General features: G+C 43.0%; 1 protein-coding gene and 1 long non-coding RNA gene across 4 annotated transcripts in view; one reads left to right on the top strand and one right to left on the bottom strand.

Annotated features, from left to right (window-relative positions):
* Positions 1-16,797, top strand: part of LOC116319962 (histone deacetylase 4-like) — a 117,991-nt gene that overhangs the window by 79,075 nt on the left and 22,119 nt on the right. For all 3 annotated transcript variants that reach the window (XM_039600044.1, XM_039600043.1, XM_039600045.1), the window contains 11 exons: positions 626-754; positions 866-972; positions 2,442-2,561; positions 2,799-3,012; positions 4,065-4,282; positions 8,831-9,103; positions 10,162-10,348; positions 10,672-10,805; positions 11,551-11,653; positions 12,750-12,796; positions 15,873-15,980. In XM_039600044.1, coding sequence (XP_039455978.1) covers positions 626-754; positions 866-972; positions 2,442-2,561; positions 2,799-3,012; positions 4,065-4,282; positions 8,831-9,103; positions 10,162-10,348; positions 10,672-10,805; positions 11,551-11,653; positions 12,750-12,796; positions 15,873-15,980 — 1,640 coding nt within the window. The remainder of the gene's footprint in view (positions 1-625; positions 755-865; positions 973-2,441; positions 2,562-2,798; positions 3,013-4,064; positions 4,283-8,830; positions 9,104-10,161; positions 10,349-10,671; positions 10,806-11,550; positions 11,654-12,749; positions 12,797-15,872; positions 15,981-16,797) is intronic.
* Positions 4,091-7,909, bottom strand: LOC116319964. Its single transcript, XR_004199416.2, has 5 exons — positions 7,754-7,909; positions 7,556-7,676; positions 6,679-6,712; positions 6,017-6,101; positions 4,091-4,225 (listed from the first exon to the last, which is right to left on the bottom strand). It is a non-coding gene; the product is annotated as an uncharacterized LOC116319964 (long non-coding RNA).

The following is a 16,797-nucleotide window of genomic DNA, read 5'->3' as shown; positions in this document are numbered from 1 at the left end:
ATATGCGTACTAACCTAATTGAAAACACTGGCAGTTTCCTTTTCATTTCTCGTATTTGTATTAAATTGGAAGTGTCTGGAAACAAGCAGTGTTCATTAGCAGAGCGTGAAGGCAGCATCATTAAGCGTGGGGTCAAGAAAACTGCCATTTGGCTGCTTCCCCTGGTGTTGCACCGCTTCCTGCTGTCCCATGATGATGGCAAACCTCAGCTCCCAAATATGTCAGCCGGTGCATACAGTGTGGCCTATAGGGACAAGCTCATTAGCACCGCTACATGCCAACATTTGTGTGACCCACAAATCTGAGGGCCAGACTGCCAGGTTAGAGAAACTCTGTAACGTGTAAGTCATTTATGGAGCGAACTTGAGCGGTAACACATTTTATTTTTAGAAATGGTGCTTTAGTTGGAAATTAAGGGCCTCTAGCCCTGTCGCAGCTCAGCTCTCAGTTATACACATTACAAACAGACATGACTTTAAGTGAAAGAAAGTCTGATTGAATTTAGGATGTAACACTGTAGCATCTTTACATTACAATATGAAATGCCTTGAGGTGACACTTGTAGTGATGTGGCACTAAATCGTTTAAACTGGATTGAAATGTATGGATGTTTGTGTCTTTTCAGCCTCTGAGCCCAACCTAAAGCTTCGTTCTCGGCTAAAACAGAAGGTGACGGAGCGTCGCAGCAGCCCTCTGCTCCGTAGGAAAGATGGACCCATTGCTACTGCCAAGAAGCGTCCCTTAGACGTTGCTGGTAAGGACTCCTGTCGCTGTTGTTTTAAGGTGCTATCACAAATGGTAACCCAGTTAGATGCATTTCAGTGCAGAAAGTTGATTCATTTTTTATTCATTGTATGTACTCTAGAGTCTGCATGCAACAGTGCACCAGGCTCGGGTCCCAGTTCCCCCAACAATGGCTCCGGTAACATCCCCACTGAGAATGGGGTCACAATCTGCAGCAGTCCAGGAGAGGTAAACATCATGGGATCTCTAATTATAGCGTATGCACATGTGTGTTTGTGAAGCAGGACTCTAGGAATTGCAGTGTTAATTTATTTTAATGGAGGCATCAGCCTGTGAGTAGATTCAATCCATACACTGTATGTGAAAGATGGACTTGGCCACCATGACATCGACCTCTGCTACCAAACGTGGTTAGCAGTTTGTAATAGTAAACTATACAGATGCACGGATACCTGCTTATTAGTGATAAGTAACAAAAGAACATGATACTAGATTTTCACTCTTCAGAGAAACCTGTCGCTTCAAACAGCCACACCTTTATTTCCACATGACTCTAAGAACATTTAACTGGGCGATAGAGTCTGCGTCAGAGGACATACGTGTTCAAGGCCCAGAGACACAACCAGCTTTCTTAGAAAAAGGCATTTCTGTCTCTCACTGCTGTTTCATTAAATAACAGCAATGAGACAGAGAGCTAAATTCATAGAGTAATCACACAAAACTGTTTTTATTTATAGTACTCCAGGAATCAGTCCTAGATAATACAGTCATAATGTGTGAGTCATACAGGCTACACAGTAAATTCAAGGACAAATAACTCGCTTCAACCAACCACATCACAAACTTTCTCAGATGCAAAAATAGTGAACTCTGCACATGTTGAGACAGTTGGAGTCTCCGACTGTGATTCCTGGAATCCCATCGACATATTTTTATTCATTCTGCAATTTTTAAGTGATCTCACATTTTATAACCAGCCGCACAAGTGGATAAAAAACATGTTTTACATCCAAAGAGACACGAGGGGTACTTTCAAAAGTCTTGCATGGGCTCTTCAGCTCCAAAATCATCAGGTACACGTCAGTGGCCTTCAGCCCGCTAGGCTAGGTATACTCCGAAGTTAACCTTATTGCTTCTGTCTCTTTGGGTCTGTAACCCTTTCATGACCGAACTCTGTGTAAAAGAGCCTGGACCACAGCCTGACCCTGTGGTGTTAGGTGAGGCATAAAAGGCTCCATACAGTTGTCATAATGGGGAAAGTAAGTAGGAAGACCAAAAGAGTTGGTGCCAGGATGTAAACATGTTTACTTCTGCTATTCTCTTATTCTCTGCGGACTGACACGCATTTGATGCCAGCCTCAAGTGGCAGTTTGAGGAACTGCAGTTTTTGGCTGTTAAGCTTTGGCTTCATTCTTCACCTGCAGAGAGACCCGCATCTGTTTAATCAGTGTCATCATTTAAGTCTTCATAAAGCAAATTTTTTTATTTTAGGTTAATGTTATATTTGGATTATTCATGCCGTAGCTCTGGTTAAATATTGTGGTAAATAGACTTAAATGAATCTAATATCCATGGCTGTGTGGACATGGCTGTGTGTGCATTTGTATGTGTGAGAGAGATGGAAAAGTCTTGCACTGTACACAGTACTGTTTTCTTGGATCTGCACTGTATTTATGTCAATGTGAATGTGTCTGCAGACCTCCCTGCTCCAGAGGCTGGCAACACGGGAAGGGTCAGTTAGCCAGCTCTCTCTCTACACCTCTCCTTCTCTGCCCAACATCACCCTGGGCCTGCCAGCCACAGGGCCTGCTAGCACTGTGAGTCCACTTAAAAGAAAATACTACAGAATCAAACTGTTAATAACAAATCATTCTTTAGTTGTAATTATTCTCATCACTGTGGAGAAGATTCATTGGTTAGTGTCCTTAGAAATACGATGGATATTACAGAGTCTGTAACTGGATTTGAACTTGTCAGTCTTGTCATTGCTTTCCCCACCTTAACGTCTCTCTCTCTCTCTCCCTCTCCCTGCCTGTGTCTCAATCTCTTTGTAGGTGGTATCAGGACACCAAGATGGTGAGAGTCATCTGGCATTGCCTGCTTTACAGCAGGGCATTCCACTGACCCCTCCTTTCCTGCCCACTACCCACCTGCCCTCCTACTTGGCATCTTCAGCACTGGACAGGGAGGGCCCTGGAGGGGGCACGGCGGGTCACAACCCCCTCCTCCAACACATGGTACTGCTGGATCCGAGCCACAGTCCAGTGGGTCAGTTTTCACTGCAACATTTGCAGGATTTTTCTTTTTCTCTCTTTCAAACAGTGGGTGAGGTCTGAATTATTGATACTGTGTGGTCCACCGAAAGAATTTAAAGCCCAAATATTTTGCTGTTTCTTCTCTGAGCTTTAGCGATTACAGTATTATGTTCCAAAGTGTGCCAAAATAATTACTGGAAAGATTACATACACACAATTCAAGGCTCTAATGATTTGGGCAGCTTATAGTTTTGAGAGCATCACTGGAGGAAAAAACGTCAACGATTTTTAAGGAATGAAATAAATACGATTTTTGTTTGACATTATTTGTACTGGATTTGGACAATGACCTCACAGTTCATTCTGCACTGATGCAATCTGTGATCCCATTGGCTATTGTCTGCTGAATCTGGCCTCTAAAGATGAAGGCCAATCTTTTTCGGAAAGCTTCCCATGAAGTCGGCATATATGAGGGCCAAGACTTCCTCTTCCTTCTGCTGCTCATTGTTTATGAATGGAGATGAATTAAAAACACTAATAAAGACCCAAATAGCTGTCAAAGGATACATTTTGCCAAAATCAATCCTTGTTTGGCCTTTTGATTGCTTAGATGTGATTCAGCCTGAAGAGTGAAACTCTGTCACTTACAGTACATTTAATGCATGATCTATTTTCCATTCTGCGATACTTTATACACAGAGCATTGTGGAGGCTGCTTGAACCAAGCCACTGAAATTTATAAGTGGAGACAAACGTGGCAAACTTGTCTGACATTATCTTATTTTAAAATATCACTTCAGCTAGAAAAAAGCACGAGCTGCACTGCATTGCAGCTAAAATGTACAGCCGGTATTCCTGAGTAACGGTTTCCATCCGTCATATGAGGATGGTCCCTGTGGTTCCAGTTGTAAAGCCTCCAGTCTCTTTTAAGCAGATGAAATAAAATCACCTAAAATTATCACCTAAAATATGTGTGAATGATGAGTGGAGCTACAGAAATAAGACACAGCTTTTGAAAAAAAATGCTTGCGATCATTTCCTGCAACCGCTCTGTGTTTTCTGTAGTTGGGCTTGGTGGCCTACCGCTGCCATCGCCCTCCGTCTCCAAGCTCATGCGCAGCCACCGCCCCCTGGGGAGAACGCAGTCGGCGCCTCTGCCCCAGCAGCAGTGCGGACAGGCCCAGGCCCTGCAGCACCTGGTGGTCCAGCAGCAGCACCAGCAATTCCTGGAGAAGCACAAACAACTGTTCCAACAGCAGCAGCAGCAGCACATCATCAACAAGGTATTTCAACACGTGTCTGTGCGCAGTATCAAAAGTAACTCTGAACAGCTGCAGTATTGCGGGCAGCTGTATGTCTGTCCATATACTGTGTGTGTGTGTGTGTGTGTGTGTGTGTGTGTGTGTGTGTGTGTGTGTGTGTGTGTGTGTGTGTGTGTGTGTGTGTGTGTGTGTGTGTGTGTGTGTGTGTGTGTGTGTGTGTGTGTGTGTGTGAGAGAGTGTTTGTCTATCTACATGACACTGACTTGGTTAATGTTTGTGAGTCCTACTTTCTTTTCTCCAAGAGCTGGATGATTCAGCCTGTAATTAGCAAGTCTTTTAGCTAGTTTTTTTTTTTCTTTTTCTGTGTTCATGTGTCCCTGCTTCTCACTGTCACCCTGGCAACTGTGCACTAGAGGAAGCATCTTCCATATATGGTCACACAGGAAATATGACTCACTGCTTCATTGTTGAAGAGTGTGCGTGTGTGTAAGCTTATGTGTGGAGTTGCTCTGTGATACGGTCATAATTTGTGTGTGTTGAAATTCATATATTCATATGCTGTGTCACATGACCACATTAAATGTGCCCAAATGTTGAAATAATCAGGTAAATATTTGTAAAAGTAATCAATGTGATCCAAAATCTGAGGCTTTGTCAGCTCATCATAGATGTACATCATCTACTCAAGGCATAGCACCCCTATGTGTGTGTGTGTGTGTGTGTGTGTGTGTGTGTGTGTGTGTGTGTGTGTGTGTGTGTGTGTGTAAAATAGGGGAAATTATTTGACCCCCTGCTGAATTTCTAAGTTTGCTCTCGTGCAAAGAAATTAACAGTCTCTAATTTTAATGGTAGTTTTATTTAAATGGAGAGAAACAGAATATCAACCAGAAATCCATAAAAGTTACAGACTGAGTTTCATGGCATTGAGTGAATTAAGTATTTGATATCCTGCATGAGTTGGTACTCGGTGGGGAAATCTTTGTTGGGAAGTACAGTGGTAAGATATTTCTTATAGTTGGTCACCAGGTTCGCACACCTCTCGGGAGAGATTTTGGTCCTCTCCTCTTCACAGAAACTTTAAATCCTTTAGGTTTCTTTGCTTGTCAGTGGGGATGGTGTTCTTTGAGTCATACTCAGCCTTTCCCTCCCAGTAAACATTGTTTCAATCAGCACCCAGGCCCTTTCTGAATCACTGAGATGTTCACGGGGAAACTTAAGACCAGCCTGTGCATGTGCCTTCTTGAGCAGGGGGACCTAGTGGCTGCTGAAAGATTTCGGTTCATTACAGTGAAGTGTGTTACCAGTGGTGGTGTTCTTAGTGACTGTGGTCCCAACTGTCTTAGTAGTTTTGGGCTTATTCACCACCTTTTCTCATGATCATCCTCACCCCATGAGGGTGACTGTTGGTCATTTTAGTTTTCTTCAGTTTCACCTTCTCAACAAGCTTCTTACTGATGCTTTTGTTGTCCATTCGACAATTTTGGACAGCTGGAATTGATTGGTTGTATCCCTAACCCCTAGTCTGTGCGATCTAGAATTCTGGCTGGGTTGCAGAGGATCACTGAGTGACTTTCATTCCGTCTCTCCATTAAACTGAAATTACCACAAAATACAAGACTGTTTGTTTCTTTGTAAGTGAGCAAACTTATAAAGAAATGAAACTTACAAAAAAAAAAATTCTCCCATTGTATATATATGATTAAGACACTAAATCAGTAGTTTCATCACATAAAAACCAAGCAGTGAGTGTCATACTTTCCAGAAACATCCTCCTGTAATCTTTCTTGCTGTGGATGTCACCTCTCATATTTCAGATTGGGGATCAGGCTTGAACACGAATCTGCAGAAAGAGTTTTTCCCCACATAAAAATTTATACACTAGTAAGAGGAGGAGGCAGACAAAGCATGCATATTAGAAGGAGGCGCTGACAGAGACTGGAACTAAAATGGCTTGAGTTATACAGAGGATGAGGTGTGGAGCTACCTAATGACCACTAATCCCTAATGATCAGCAGCCAAAGTTTGCGGTACAACCAGAACAACGTATATGCATAAAAATGAACAAGTGTAAAGTCATGAAAGCTTGTAGCAATTTCTGTAATTCCCATTAGGTTATTTGTCGGCAGTTATAATGAGCTATAATGTTCTGTGTAATTTTGCGTTACATTAAGTTCTGCTACATAAGTCTTCCAATTAATTCAGTTCATTTTTATTATTATTAGGGTTTAATTGTAGCAGATACTGGATTTAAAGCTGCTGGAAGGTTGAGGTCTTTGTACAGTTTGCTTTATTTCCCTGGGTTGGCGTGGTTACTCGCAGCCTATTTTCTCCTGCGTGGCTTGAAGGGATGACAATTGTGTATTTGTGTGAGCGGTGTACGTGACGGGCCTCGGATAGACTTTCAAGCAATCCCTTACCTGATGATTTCCTCTTCATACAGCAGTGGATAACCTGGAATTATCAGACAGGATTAAATAAAGGGCATCCAATGAGTTTTTCAGAAGAGGCAGGAGTTCAGTGACTGGATAAAGTTGTTAAAAGACACAAGACAGAAAAAGGATGGTGGTTGTTTAGTTAACTGGAGCCATTCTGTGTAGCTTTGAAAAGCTTTAATGGCAGCTTTAACTTTAACAATGAGTCCATTACTCAAAATATCACAAGGGAACACCTGAAGAGCTAGACTTTAAACTTTAGACCACAACAAGAAAATGCTTTGGCGTGTGATGATCTCCGAGTGTTACTATAGTGCTGTGTATTATTTTACCAAAGTCATGCACAGAAGTAGATTAATGAATAAAACCTGGAGCTACTGAATGGTGTAGTTGTTCTCCTGTCGTCCATGGCTGACTGCTGTGTGTGTGACTTGTTATCCTGATATTTGTGAGTGTAATTATAGCTCCTGCAATAACCGCAAAGCAGGATTATGACAGTGCTATTTTAGGTGTCTATTCATTTCCTGCTTTTTAATGTTGCCTGATATCATTGCACCATGGAAGTCATTGGAGAAGTATCCCCAGCGGACTCCCTAGTTACTCATTGCCTTTGTTTTGTTTTTGCCTCATAAAGATCAGACTTAATGAGGAATTTAACATTATCCCCAGGAAATGTTGATTGCTGCGAGCTGGTTTTAATATCTGCTATATTTCTGTTTGACGTGGGAAAATACGCGACTAAAGTTAGCAACGTGGGCCGAATATGTTTCCAGTGATGCATGTAACGCCTACCATTTGACTCTTAAAAGTGTTGCTAACTATTATGTAGAAATATCCTGTTGGCATGAGTTATTTCATTTACCCTTTTCGCCCTTGGATATCCACCACTTGACTCATCTGCAGTCTTCCTTTCCTTCCTTATTTGCATCTATCAGTCAAGTCAGCAGGAAAAAGGGGTCTTCCTGAAAACCTTTGGTTTTTTTCTGCAGCAGAAAGAAAGAAATGAATGAAAGAATCTTGAAATGGTTCCAACCTGAACTTGTTGTGTCCCATTAATTACCCCCGACAGCTATGGCTACAGCGGTGTGCTTAGGGGAGAGAAGTAAATGCACAGAGTCGGAGCGTGTCAAGTGTTTCCACCACCCTGTCTCTCCTCTCCCTCTTCCACCTGATTTAACAGGCTTATTTAGTGTCTGTCCCCCTTATGGTTCACGTCCCAGCCACTATTTCCTCTGTAAAAGAAGAAGGGTTAGACAGAGGGAAAGAGAGCAAAGCGAGAGAGAAAGGAAGAGAGTCAGTGTGGCAGGAGTGTTTTGAGTTTGTTTGGAGAAGAGGGACTGGGATGAGGCAAGAGCCTGCTCTCTCTGACGTCAATGGACTGTTCCCTGGGCAATATGCCAGCCGTGTGTGTGTGTGTGTGTGTGTGTGTGTTCCAAGCACAAACAGTGGTCCTGTCCAATCATGACCTGCACATCAAGGTTGAGGTCTTTGACGACAGGGACGAGGGCAGCTGCCAAAACAAGATTATTACAATCCCCCCTCTGCAGTGCTTCCACTCTCTTTCTCCCACATGTCCTTTCCTCGCTTTTTCTTTTCTCTTACAGGTTCAGACACGATGAACTTAGCAGTAAAATTCATCCATAGTCTCAGGAGATTATATCATTAGTTTGAAAGCAAATAGCTAGCCTATCAGAGTCCAGAGTACGGATGTGGTTTATTTCTGTGTGTGCAAAAAGTCAAAAACCCCGGCTAATGTTAGCTTTTGGTGGGTTTATCTAAGGTCGTTTTCGTTATCTTTGTACGTGAACTGATTAGTCAGTTATTTTTGGAATGAAAAACATCCAGAGTGTAGTTTTAAATTGGGGCATGTTGTCCCTGATGTTTCCTTAGTCCTTTCCTCCCTTCAAGCTTTTGAAACTGTACTTATCTTTTTGCTCTTTCTCAGTTCTGTTTTCTGGAACGTCTTTCTGTTACTGGCTCCTAACATCATCAGTTGACTCCCTAATCTTGGCCTGACGTTATGTGAATTTTTTTTTTTATTATCTCCAGTGTTCCAGTTTTTCCTCTAAAAACATGCATAACATGGTCAAACCACTGCGTCAAAAGTTTGACCTGGCCGGGTCTTTTTGCCCTCTAGATAATGTCCAAGCCCGGCGATCAGGCCTCAGCTGCAGGCCCGGGTGCCTCAGGACCAGGCAGGCAACACCAGAGTCACCCAGAAGAGACGGAGGAGGAGCTTAGGGAGCACCAGGCGCTCTCCTCGTCATCGTCGTCCTCCTCTCCGACCTCTGGGCAAGAGACGGGGTTGCTACGTGGGGTGGTCATCAAGCAGGAGCCTCCGGATCCCCAGGAGCAGGAAGAGAGGGAGCAAAGAGAGAGGCAGGCTGAGCAGGACTTCCTGTTCAGACAGGTAAGAACGAATGGTGGGGACCAAGTTGGAGTGGGAAAGACGGACTGGGCATGAAATAAAATATGTCAAAATTTAAATTCCACAAGTTTAATCTGTCAATTACAAAAAGGGAGAAACTTTTTTTAACTTGCATGACTCTAAAAGCAGCGTCAGAGTCATATGTTTGACATAATGTCTTCATATATATGCATGATGATTCAAACTGGCAGTGATTACACAGTATGGAGGGTTCTTTTTCTATTACAGTAATCAGTAAGTGGTGTTGTAGCAGGGCTGAACAACACACTGATAGCAGTGACAGATGGAGCTTCTTGTGACTGAAACATTACACTCCACATTTGTTTGATCTGCCTTTCCTCCCGACTGGACTGACTACCCAACCCGCTTCCAGTATAATATGTGTATAAATATCCACGAAATTAGTCCGTAGCACAACTTCATGCGGGCATACACGTGCAAGTATTTTATGTAAAAATCTGTTAGCAGCAACAAATCTCTCCGTTACACATGAATTTATACAGTGCAGTCTCTCTTTGGCCACATTGATACACAATTGAGACACCATGTCCTCAATATGTCCAGCCCATCCCTGCTGTCCGCTCAGCCAAATTCAATCAGACACTCCTCTCACTGTCGCCATGGCGCCCATAGTGTAGACAGACACACCCATCAGAGCAGGAAAACACGACTGCTTAGCGAGCACTGAAATATTCCACTCAGGTGCTTACAGATCATTTTAATAGATATGTGAAATAAAAGCAAAAACAGTTGCGTTCCAAATAGTTACATAATAACTTTTCTTTTTTGTAAGCAGTTTAAAATAATTACGACGCCTTAATGTGAAACACTCATGTTTGATACTATGTCAGCTAGAAAATGTTGCTTCAACAACCAAATGTAGTTTGGTTCTTTGCAACAGGATCTCTTTATGGAAGCCGATTAAACTGGACGCTATAGCAAGTAGGAAGATGTTGGTATTTGGTGCCATCTTCTGGTGGGACACACATATTGCAGCCCAGCTGTCTGCTGAATATTACACTGTCTGTGTTTGTGAGCAGCAGGCTCTGCTCTTAGAGCAGCAGCGGATCCACCAGTTGAGGAACTACCAAGCCTCGATGGAAGCAGCCGGGCTTTCGGCCAATTTTGCTGGCCACCGGCCTCTGTCCAGAGCTCAGTCATCGCCAGCCTCTTCCTCCTTCCCCATGGTCGTGCAGGAGCCGCCAGCCAAACCTCGATTCACTACAGGTCTGCTGAGTTACATAATTATTTATTTGCACATACACACACACAGCAGTTATGCTTTTTATTGTCATGAGCACCACAGTAATCAAACACAATGCAGCGAGTGAGTAGCTGTGTGCAGAGTGTTTAAACATCCTAAACAGGGTTTTTGCTTATTGCACAATGACAACCTGTTGCTTTAGAAGAAGCAGGTGCAATAGATGATAATCACACCACGTCTTATGGTGTAACCGTAAAAATGTCATCTTGACAGCTGTTTCTATCCTTGTTGTCAGTGATGCATAATCACCCATATGTCTGTGCATGGTGGTGTGTGAATTTTCCAGGTCTTGTGTATGAGTCTTTGATGCAGAAGCACCAGTGCATATGTGGCAGCACAACCAGTCATCCAGAGCACGCCGGCCGCATTCAGAGCATCTGGTCCCGACTGCAGGAAACAGGCCTCAGGGCGCACTGTGAGGTAAGGACAAAGTTAGACTTGTGTTATTATTGAAGGACATTTAGAAAATGTACATCAGTATTTAACCTTCAGAGGCAAACAAAAAGAATTGTTGTCAGTCTTTGGAAACGTATTGGGAAACAAATGTTAACTTCACTGACATTTATGCAGTCGTCTTCTGGTTTGATTGACCACACTAAACGCTTTACACTAGAAGCTACGCTCATATGTTTCCCCTCACATTCATAATGCGCTTTTCTGTCTCACACACACCCTCTAACATCATCAGGTGCACTGGGACAATTCAGGGTTCAGTGTCTCATCCAAGAACACTTATGGAGCAGGCCAGGAATCGAACTACCCACCACCCAATTTTTAAAAAAGAAAAAAGAACAGCACATTTTTTGTTGTATCATGGGAAATTGTTTCATATATTAGTGTTTGTGTTATTTTCCCCTGACAATGATGTTTTACCACTTTATTGCAGGTTGTTGTCGTAGCCAGAAGGAGGCAGTGTTAATGCACTTCTTTTAATGCTTGTAGTTATAGTCAAAAACTCTCACATTGAGGTTTAACATATGATCTAATATTAAAGTGACTCGGTGACAACACTGGGACGCCCTGTATATTATTTCTTTGGGCTAACAGTATGATAAAACTCCTGCAGAACTCTGCTCTCTTGTGCTGTTTTTGTGGGCAGTTTAAATGCGGAGCATGAAAAGCTAATCCGAAGTTGCGTATCTTTTTTCTCTCTCTGTGTTTTCAGTGTATCCGTGGTAGGAAGGCCTCATTGGAGGAGTTGCAAACAGTCCACTCTGAAGCCCACGTCATGCTATATGGAACTAACCCGCTGCGGCAGAAACTAGACAGTAAGACATGCTTCCTCACACACATTCACAAACACACTTTTTCCAAGCGTGCACGGCTTCACCTCCTAGACTAGATTACTCATTAGTTTAGTCTAAAAAAACTGTGGATGCTTTAAGACTTACGGGGTTTTTGAGAATTGTAGAGTTTTATGCATTTATTCACAAGTCTAAAGTTGACTGCCTGACTCTGCAGGGTCCGGTTTAAAGAATCTGCTCTAATGATTAAATCGTATCATAACTAAAGGTCCCTTCTAATAAAGTCCTCAGAGGTGTTACGATAAGACAAGGACCAACTAGAGCTGTTAAACTAAAAGTCTCACAGGCTGCTTAGTCACTTATGGCTGGCCTTAAAGTGCAGGTGTAGTGAGGTAGTCTGCATTATGTGAAAAAACCAAAGGGGCGAGCCCCAGTGGTGATCTTGGCTTTCATTCAGTGGAGGCATAAATTCCTCTTATTATTACTGCTCACACAGGAGTCTTACCAGATACTCCTGTGTGAGCTTCAGCGTACAAGTGGGATAGCCTACAGTAAGAGCTGGAGTAAAAGAATAAACCACAAAAGTGGCGGCTAATCAGGAATTAGAGTATTCACACTATATTAAATATCTGTTAGTGGTGTAGTGTTTAACTCTGGATTAGGATTATGTTAAGCAGTCAGATTTCATTTCAAAAGAAATTACAAATAATAAAGTAAGCTGATGTTGTTTTGTTTGAAAGGAAATTCAAATGTGTGCTAACACTTTTAAAAGAGTCGACTCAGGTTCAGTAACTAGGTCAGCTTAGTTTGTTTTCAGACATGTCAGAAATGTGAAGTTTATTGATTTTCTTCTTCAGTGACAAACTGACCCCTCTCTGGCCAAATCTAGATTTTTTTTCCCTGAAGAAGGCTTGATTGGGAGGTCAAGCAGATACTTTTTTTTCTTCACCTCACCTAACTAAAGCATGCCCTTGTGTACTATTGCTGTTAGATAAGGTCACAAAGTCAAATAGTCGGTTTTAAGGGTGTCCGTGAGTCCGCAGTGCAACCTCTTCCCTTGGTAACCTTTCACTTTTGTTTTCTCTCTTTCTAATTCCTCACTTCATTTCTTTCTCTTCAGGTTCAGTAAATCCCATGTTTGTGAGGTTGCCGTGTGGAGGCATAGGGGTAAGTCACTTACTCTGTTTGTTAATTCATGCTTAAGTCATCTTCCAAATATTCACTGTCTAATTAAGCATTTGTAATTTGCGCACTGGTTTATTCAGTGGAAAATTGTTGTAATAGACGCTTGTGTTTTTACAACACTGTTAATCTAATCAATACCCATCTGGCACAGCTCCATCAGACTCTGGAACGAAGCAAATAAGCATAGTTTCAGCCTTATCAAATAGCAGTATAATAAGTGTCTCCTTCGCCCACTCTTTCTGCCCCCTGCCTAAATAATGGTCCCATTTGTTCTCGTTCCACCAAACAAACACACACACACACACACAGCCTTGACACACTAGCACGCAGACGCACACAAACACACACAAACACCACCCCTCAAGGACCAGAGGCAACAAAAGCTGTTGCTCGCCTTTCCGCCATGTTAGTAATTGTAACCAGATGTTGCGAGCTGTGTGTGTGCGTGCGTGTGTGTGTGTGGGGGGGGGGTATGACTTTGTTTGTGTGCATTGCATAGTTTGTGTTTGGGGATGCTTGTGTGCTAAGGCAATGATTTTGATGGCTGCTTCAAGTTGGAAGTGATAATGTATCTGAAAACTGATACATTGGAACAGTTGTGCACCTGTGTGTGTGTGTGTGTGTGTGTGTGTGTGTGTTTTCATGCTTTTTTTGTTGTTGTCTTCACAATATTGAGCATTTGAAAGGCTACATCATACCTACGTACTTGATCTCTCTACATCGTTCCTCATCTCCTCATATCTCTGTTTCCTTTCTCCTCTTCCTGCCTCCTTTGGGGCCACCACTCCTGCAGCCGGAGTTCTGCATTGCTCCGTTCTGCTCTTTATAATGGCAAATGGGACTAAATTGTTGTTTTCCTGTCATACACACACATACAAGTCTTACATACACACACTCACGCGCTTGCAGAGGAAGGGGGTTCAAATTAAGCTGTCAGCCTGTGGAGAACCATCATTCTGTCATACCAGCACGTTCCCGCTATTTTCTGCCTCTAACACATACACTCACACTCACTCTCTCACACACACACACACACACACGCACGCACACGCACCACTTCCCTTTCACTTTTCCCCGACGAGCTTGTGTCCCCCTCCAGGCTCGAGGCAAAACTAAACATCAACATGGGAAATAATAAAGCACTCACGCTGCTTCAGAGCAGCATCTGTTTGCTCTCATTAACCTGACTTGTATATATGATTCAGTTTCCCATTCACTCACTCACTTGACTCTTGATTTGCTCGCTCGCTCACTCGTTGACTCAGCTACTACATACTGTCATCCACTTACACCGCGTTCCCCTCTCTTCACATTGGGTTCCATTAGTCACTCATCAACAATGCACTCCATACTTCCTCACTCCCTCCTTTTTTTAGTATCTTTAGTGTATGTTGAGCGCTCCTAAGTTTCATTTCATGACAAATTCTTTCTTGGCGCAACTTTAAAAGAGCCCCTTTTCTTCTCTGTGGATGTTATTATGGAGTAATCATCCGGCCTTGATCAGTTTCGTCACTGGAGACCGGAGGAAAAAGGGGGGGCGGCTGCCTGAAAAGCTGTCGACTCGCTCGGCTCGCTGACTGGTTGAAGGACCGAGGAGCTGACTGGGTGGCTAAGGTTAATGTTCCACTCGGTCAGTTGACTGACTGAAAGGCCGGCGGCATGGATGAAAGGGCGAGTGACTGGCAGGTTAAAGTTAACATATTCGAAGACCCCCAGGTTTACATCAGGAAAGCCTCACTTAGAGCTCTGGCGTCGGCCGCTCTGCACATGTGTGCACGGTTCAAAACACACTGACACACAGGCCTTCCCTTTCTTCTTTTCCCCTGCCAGCTTCTTCTCTCTGTGTTTATCGTGTGCTCCATCTGCCATGCCTGATGGAGGGTGTGTATATTATCCTGTGCGTGGCCCTCTGCGTACAATCAATCACACAGACTATTGTGGTCTGTTTGGCTGTGTGCATGTATGTGGAGGTACTGTAGTGTAGCCTGATAAATGCAGAAGCTGCCCGTGCTTCTGCATTTATCAGGCTTGACCACTGAATAGTTGCCCCGTGTCTAAGCATGCTCAAACACACACACACAGACAAACACACACACGTCGGGTATTCATATCTTGTGGGTACATCTACTTGACATGCCCCTTAGCTAGCCCCTTACCCTACCCCTAACCATTAAAAATGAATGCCTAACCCTTACCCTAAACCTAACCATAACCCTATTGTAACCCTGTCACTAAAGCTACATTTTGACTCTCAAAAATGCCTTCAAACTTGTGGGGACCAGGATTTTGGGCCTCACACGTATACTAAACTTCCATTTCTTGGTCCCCACAAAGATATGAATACACACACACACACACGCATTTTAGTCAAAAATCTAATAAACGCACTCATATTTTTTTTAAACTTCATGCTCTATACCAAAAAACTTTTTAAAAATGGGCCTTTTACTATTTTTTTCTGTCGTGTAATATTTTAAGGTGGATAAATTATAGAATGTCTCTAAATATCTCTAAGTGTAATGAGTGCTGTTTGCCTGAAAACCCCTCTATATGGTTTAACCTTAAAACTGACGTATAAACTGACAGCTTACTATAAATTTGCTGCTTAACCTGTTATTAATTAAGGCTTTTGTGTTTTCATCATATTATACTTAAGTCTTTGATTGGTCTCTGAAGTGCAGAGTTACAGTGTCATATGCTTACGGATAAAAGGGATTTTTAGAAAGTCTGTTGTATTATACACAGCACGATGAATCCTCTAATTTTATGTCTCGTAGTGTTTCTCTCTATTGTTTTCCTCACAGTGAATAAATTTTCCAGCCCTTCTTGCACCACTGCAGACAAACTTTCAAAGAGTAACTTTGATGCTGTGAAATGACACAAGCTAAATGATTTCAAATGTGCTCAGTTTTACGATTTCTGCCCCACTCAAGTGCTGTCAGTAGCACCAGCAAAAAATAGATAAGTGGAAAACAGTATGAAGTTGCATATTTTGGCTCCCTTTGAAAATGTTATTTAAACAATACAAGGCCTCATGTGTGTTTGTCTGTGTTGGCAGGTGGACAGCGACACCATTTGGAATGAAGTCCATTCATCCAGCGCAGCGCGTCTGGCTGTTGGCTCTGTGGTGGAGCTCGTCTTCAAAGTAGCATCGGGAGAACTGAAGGTTGGTTTGGATGCTCCGTGGAGTTCGATTAGTCATGGCTGTTTGCGGGGCTGCAGTGTATTTTTAGGCATTGGAGCACTTGTGGCCTTTAGGAGCGGGTAAATGTGCGTTAACCTTTAAATGCTATGCGAAACCTAACTCAAATGGACTCTGCAGTATAATTGGTCCCCTCCAACTTCGAGGGGTTTGATTTTAATATCCTTGTTAAGGTCTTACTGCTCTAGTAGATTTTCCACCCGAGTTCCAGTCACATAGGCTTACAGACAGAACAAGGCCCAGTGCAACGAGGGGACTATATCAGGTCACCTCTAGTAATGTGCTATCCGGCCGTACTTCCAGACACCTTAAAAAAAACAAGGAAAAAGTTCCAGAACCAACTTTCGCACCTCCCAGACAGACATCCCCACCCCATCACGCCTCTCCCCCATCCCAGCCAGACTCATGCGTCTGTAGCAGTGGCTGCTTGCTGTTTGAACCCAGCAGGGAGACCCGGTGCACACGCACCGCAAGCGCTAGCAGTCCCCACTAATGGGCCCCCTTTAGAAGTGTTACACCAAAGCCACCTGCAGATCAGGTTAGCGTCAGCTTTGCACCAGTATAGCACATTATCTGGTGATATTCTTCAGCAAGAAACAGTAGCAAACCATGCTGATACCCAGCTGAGTTTTGGGTGGGGTTGCTAGCATCCTGCCGTCATGTTGGGTGGGCATGAGTTGGTCATTCTGTGCATCAGTTTGCACAATTAAAAACAACACAGCTTTAGTTTGAGTGATTTCCTGCTTAAAGTTTGCTGGTATTGACTTACCCTCAAATTAAT

Source organism: Oreochromis aureus, linkage group 16 (genome assembly GCF_013358895.1).
Source record: "Oreochromis aureus strain Israel breed Guangdong linkage group 16, ZZ_aureus, whole genome shotgun sequence".
Taxonomy (NCBI): domain Eukaryota; kingdom Metazoa; phylum Chordata; class Actinopteri; order Cichliformes; family Cichlidae; genus Oreochromis; species Oreochromis aureus.
This window is presented reverse-complemented; position numbering and strand designations above follow the sequence as displayed.